The sequence below is a fragment of the Ictalurus furcatus genome, chromosome 17 (genome assembly GCF_023375685.1).
Source record: "Ictalurus furcatus strain D&B chromosome 17, Billie_1.0, whole genome shotgun sequence".
Taxonomy (NCBI): domain Eukaryota; kingdom Metazoa; phylum Chordata; class Actinopteri; order Siluriformes; family Ictaluridae; genus Ictalurus; species Ictalurus furcatus.
Window position 1 is genome coordinate 4050075 of NC_071271.1, and position 6266 is coordinate 4056340.

General features: G+C 50.7%; 1 protein-coding gene across 1 annotated transcript in view; it reads left to right on the forward strand.

The window, feature by feature from the left end:
* gucy1a2 (guanylate cyclase 1, soluble, alpha 2) overlaps positions 1-6266 on the forward strand; it is a 27082-nt gene extending 20816 nt beyond the window's left edge. Inside the window, exons 9-10 of the mRNA XM_053646908.1 lie at positions 2560-2714; positions 4795-6266. Of these exons, the coding sequence (XP_053502883.1) occupies positions 2560-2714; positions 4795-5011 (372 nt within the window). The 3' untranslated portion in view covers positions 5012-6266. The remainder of the gene's footprint in view (positions 1-2559; positions 2715-4794) is intronic.

Below are 6266 nucleotides of genomic sequence, written 5' to 3' on the forward strand. Positions count from 1 at the left end.
ACGTGCGTGTGTGTGTGTGTGTGTGTGTGTTTGTGTGCTGATTGCTGATGCAGCGGGAAATGCGGTTGCCATGGAGCAGACAGTTTCTGCTGCAAGCAAGTGCGCTGACTGAAGAACGAGAACTGTGTTATACTGCCGCTTTAAACTCAGCAAAAAAGAGAGAGATGGATAGAGAGACACACACATGGAGAGGAGAGGGAGAGAGAGACAGGTAGAGATGAGCAAAAGGGGAAGAGAGAGAGAGATAGAAGAAAAGGAGACACGTGTGTGTGTGTGTGTGTGTGTGTGTGTGTGTGTGTGTGTGTAAAATATGTAATTGTTTACGGCATATTGAATGAAAACCAAATGAGATGGCTTTATTATTCATGAGCTGTCATGAGGAGGCGGAGTCACTGGATGATCGACAGCTCCGGCAATGGCAGTGAGTTAATGGGGGGCGTAAAATACCTGAGACTGACACACATAGTGTAATTCATCATTATAACATGCAGAGGAGTGTGTGTGTGTGTGTGTGTGTGTGTGTGTGTGCGCGCTCACACTCCAGAAATAGAACTCAGAGACAGCGAGAGAGAGAGAAAAAAGGAGGGCGGGGGTGTATCTCGGAAGAGATATAAAAAGAGATAAAAAGATGGAAATAAGAATAGGAACAGAAAAAAGTGACAAATCCATGAGAGAAAGAGAGAGAGAAAGAGAGAGAGAGAGGGAGAGGGGGGGGAGAGAGAGAGAGAGAGGGAGAGAGAGGGGGAGAGAGAGTGAGAGGGGGAGAGAGAGGGGGGGGAGAGAGAGAGGGGGAGAGAGAGTGAGAGGGGGAGAGAGAGAGGGGGGAGAGAGAGAGAGGGGGGAGAGAGAGAGAGGGAGAGAGAGGGGGAGAGAGAGTGAGAGGGGGAGAGAGAGAGAGAGGGAGAGAGAGGGGGGAGAGAGAGAGAGGGGGGAGAGAGAGAGAGGGAGAGAGAGGGGGAGAGAGAGTGAGAGGGGGAGAGAGAGAGGGGGAGAGAGAGAGAGAGGGAGAGAGAGGGGGGAGAGAGAGAGAGAGGGAGAGAGAGGGGGGAGAGAGAGGGGGAGAGAGAGAGGGGGGAGAGAGAGGGGGAGAGAGAGTGAGAGGGGGAGAGAGAGTGAGAGGGAGAGAGAGGGGGGGAGAGAGAGGGGGAGAGAGAGAGAGAGGGGGAGAGAGAGAGGGGGGGAGAGAGAGGGGGAGAGAGAGAGAGAGGGGGAGAGAGAGTGAGAGGGGGAGAGAGAGAGGGGGGAGAGAGAGGGGGAGAGAGAGTGAGAGGGGGAGAGAGAGTGAGAGGGAGAGAGAGGGGGGGAGAGAGAGGGGGAGAGAGAGGGGGAGAGAGAGTGAGAGGGGGAGAGAGAGAGGGGGAGAGAGAGAGAGAGGGAGAGAGAGGGGGGAGAGAGAGAGAGAGGGAGAGAGAGGGGGGAGAGAGAGGGGGAGAGAGAGAGGGGGGAGAGAGAGGGGGAGAGAGAGTGAGAGGGGGAGAGAGAGTGAGAGGGAGAGAGAGGGGGGGAGAGAGAGGGGGAGAGAGAGAGAGAGGGGGAGAGAGAGAGGGGGGGAGAGAGAGGGGGAGAGAGAGAGAGAGGGGGAGAGAGAGTGAGAGGGGGAGAGAGAGAGGGGGGAGAGAGAGGGGGAGAGAGAGTGAGAGGGGGAGAGAGAGTGAGAGGGAGAGAGAGGGGGGGAGAGAGAGGGGGAGAGAGAGAGAGAGGGGGAGAGAGAGAGGGGGGGAGAGAGAGGGGGAGAGAGAGAGAGAGGGGGAGAGAGAGTGAGAGGGGGAGAGAGAGAGGGGGAGAGAGAGTGAGAGGGGGAGAGAGAGTGAGAGGGAGAGAGAGAGAGGGGGAGAGAGAGTGAGAGGGAGAGAGAGAGAGGGGGAGAGAGAGTGAGAGGGAGAGAGAGAGTGAGAGGGAGAGAGAGAGTGAGAGGGGGAGAGAGAGAGGGGGAGAGAGAGTGAGAGGGGGAGAGAGACAGGGGGGGGGGAGAGAGGGGGGGAGAGGGGGGAGAGAGGGAGAAAATATACTGTAGTGATTACAATTATGAACAGATTATACTTATAATCTACACTACAGATTATTCTATTCTATTAGAATGTTCTGCAGTTTTGTGTTAGAACAGTCTGCAGTGTTCTACTAGAATATTATGCAGTGTTCTAGATTTATAGTGCACACTGCCTGGTTGCCATGGTTACTGTCTGACTCATAAAGACTGGCAGCTGTCAATCATTTAAATTCTGTCCTAATGTCCCAGAATTTCCTCTCCCTGTGTGTGTGAGAGTGTGTGTGTGTGTGTGTGTGTGCGGGTGTGTGTGTGTGTGTGTGCGGGTGTGTGTGTGTGTGTACGGGTGTGTGAGTGTGTGTGTGTTGCTCTGACGACAGTGCCGACCCTGGCTCCCCCCTGCTGGTGTTGCTATGGCAATGGCAGTGCATGCGGTGTGCTGGCATTCTGTGGTTGGTTAAATCTGCTGAAGTAGAGCATGAGGAGAAACACACACACACACACACACACACAGCTCCATTCTTGTTATATGCTCACACATAGCACGATAAAACTCTGTGTGTGTGTGTGTGTAGCTGCGTATAGGGATCCACTCAGGTTCCGTGTTAGCTGGTGTGGTTGGAGTGAAGATGCCACGGTACTGTTTGTTCGGAAACAACGTCACACTCGCCAGCAAGTTCGAGTCTGGCAGCCAACCACGGTGCATTAATGTTTCCCCCACGACGTACCAGTGAGTGAAACACACACACACAACCACTCACACTCACACACACACACTCTCACACACACACACACTCACACCCACACTCACACCCACACTCACACCCACACACACTCACTCACACACACTCACTCACACACTCACACCCACACTCACACTCACACACACTCACTCACACACTCACTCACACACACTCACTCACACACTCACTCACACACACTCACTCACACACTCACTCACACTCACTCACACACTCACTCACACACTCACACACTCACTCACACACACTCACACACTCACTCACACACACACACTCACACACACTCACTCACACACTCACTCACACACACACTCACTCACACACACTCACACACACTCACTCACACACTCACTCACACACACACTCACTCACACACACTCACACACACTCACTCACACACACAGACTCACTCACACACACACACTCACTCACACACTCACTCACACACTCACACACACTCACTCACACACTCACACACACACTCACTCACACACTCACTCACACACACTCACTCACACACACTCACTCACACCCACACACACTCACTCACACACTCACTCACACACTCACACACACTCACTCACACACTCACACACACACTCACTCACACACTCACTCACACACACTCACTCACACACACTCACTCACACACACTCACTCACACCCACACACACACACTCACTCAAACACACTCACTCACACAATCACTCACACACACACACTCACTCACACACAGTCACTCACACCCTCACACTCACACACTCACTCACACACTCACTCACACACTCACTCACACACACACACTCACACACTCACTCACACACTCACACACTCACTCACACACACACACTCACACACTCACTCACACACACTCACTCACACACACTCACTCACTCACACTCACACACACACTCACACACACTCACTCACACTCACACACTCACTCACACACTCACTCACACACACTCACTCACACACTCACTCACACACACTCACTCACACACACTCACTCACACACACTCACTCACACCCACACACACACACTCACACACACTCACTCACACACACTCACTCACACTCACTCACACACACTCACTCACACACTCACTCACACCCACACACACACACTCACACACACTCACTCACACACACACTCACTCACACCCACACACACACACTCACACACACTCACTCACACACACTCACTCACACACTCACTCACACACACTCACTCACACACACTCACACACTCACTCACACACACTCACTCACACACTCACTCACACACACTCACTCACACCCACACACACACACTCACACACACTCACTCACACACACTCACTCACACTCACTCACACACACTCACTCACACACTCACTCACACACACTCACTCACACCCACACACACACACTCACACACACTCACACACTCACACACACACACACACTCATACACACTCACACACACACACACACACACTTACACTCACACACATACACACACTCACACACTCACTCACACACACTCACTCACACACTCACTCACACACACTCACTCACACTCACTCACACACACTCACTCACACACTCACTCACACACACTCACTCACACACACTCACTCACACCCACACACACACACTCACACACACTCACACACACACACACACACACACTCATACACACTCACACACACACACACACACACTTACACTCACACACATACACACACTCACACACTCACTCACACACACACTCTCACTCTCACACACTCACACACACACACACACACACACACTTTAATGTCATCCTTAGAATATGACCCTTGAGGAGATCAAGGTCCTGCCTCTTATTTATTTTCCATGGATATAAGCAAAAATCTCCCAACTTTATGCATATTAATAGTGAATATCAGATAATAGCCAATCAGAGAGTTGACTATAACATGGGTTTCATCATGAGCCACGCCCACATTGCAATCATGATAATCATTCTGCTTTCATTCACTTCTCTCTTTCTTCTCCTTTCTCTCTTTCTGCCTTCCTCTCCAGACTCCTCCATGACGATCGCTCCTTCTTTTTCATCCCTCGCTCCCGTCAGGAGCTTCCTGAAAACTTTCCCAAAGAGATTCCAGGAATCTGCTACTTCCTGGAAGCTGGGAAAACCAGTCAAGGAAGCCACACCTCCTTGACCAACACTCGCTCCGCCCCCATCCGAAAAGCGTCCTATAACATCGGGACCATGTTTCTGCGTGAGACCAGCCTCTGAGGAAAGCCCTGCCCACCTACTATGCCGGTACTAAAACCCACGCCCACAAGGCCAGAGGTGCCTGTGGCAACCAGTGGCTCCGCCAATCGGAACACATCGCTAAACCCCTCCCCTCCCCCGACCCCACGCAGAGCTGGTGAGAAGGACTGCAGGAACGAGAAATGAATATTCATGAATATTCAAATTTGACTCTAAAAGAAATATGGACATTTGAATATATATATTTGAAGAAATATACATATATATTTGCATTAAGCCTTCTGCTCCACACACACACATACACACACACACACACACACACACACACACACACAACACACGCACACTTAAAATATACACACACAAAATATAAGCATATAAGCATATACAGTATACACACACGGCTCTCAGCAACCTATGAACCTGGTGCCTTCTGATAAATAAACACGGTGTGTGTGTGTGCGCGCGTGTGTGTGTGCGTGTGTGTGTGTACGCGCGTGTGTGCGTGTGTGTTCCAGCTTGTGAGGCTCCACGCTTTAATTTCATTTAGACTGAACTGTCAGTCCATCCTGTCACACCACACCAAGGCCCATAAATAAAACCCAGTCCTCCAGTCACATCACACCATCACCTGTCAATCAAACCCAGTCCTCCAATCACACCACTCCAACACCTGTCATAAAACCCAGCCATCCAATCACATAACACTTAAATCTGTCACTCAAACCCAACTCTCCAATCACACCACACCAACACCTATCAATAAAACACAGCCCTCCAATCACACCACACCAACACCTGTCAGTCAAACCCAGTCCTCCAATCACACCACTCCAACACCTGTCATAAAACCCAGCCATCCAATCACATAACACTTAAATCTGTCACTCAAACCCAACTCTCCAATCACACCACACCAACACCTATCAATAAAACACAGCCCTCCAATCACACCACACCAACACCTGTCAGTCAAACCCAGTCCTCCAGTCACACCACACTAATGCCTATCACACCGCACCAACACCTATCAATAAAACACAGCCCTCCAATCACACCACACCAACACCTGTCAGTCAAACCCAGTCCTCCAGTCACACCACACTAATGCCTATCACACCGCACCAACACCTATCAATAAAACACAGCCCTCCAATCACACCACACCAACACCTGTCAATCAAACCTAACTCTCCTTAATTACATCACAAAAAAACCTGTTAATCTTTTTTTTTCCCCACAATGTCAATAAAATGAAGTATAGCTGACACACCCA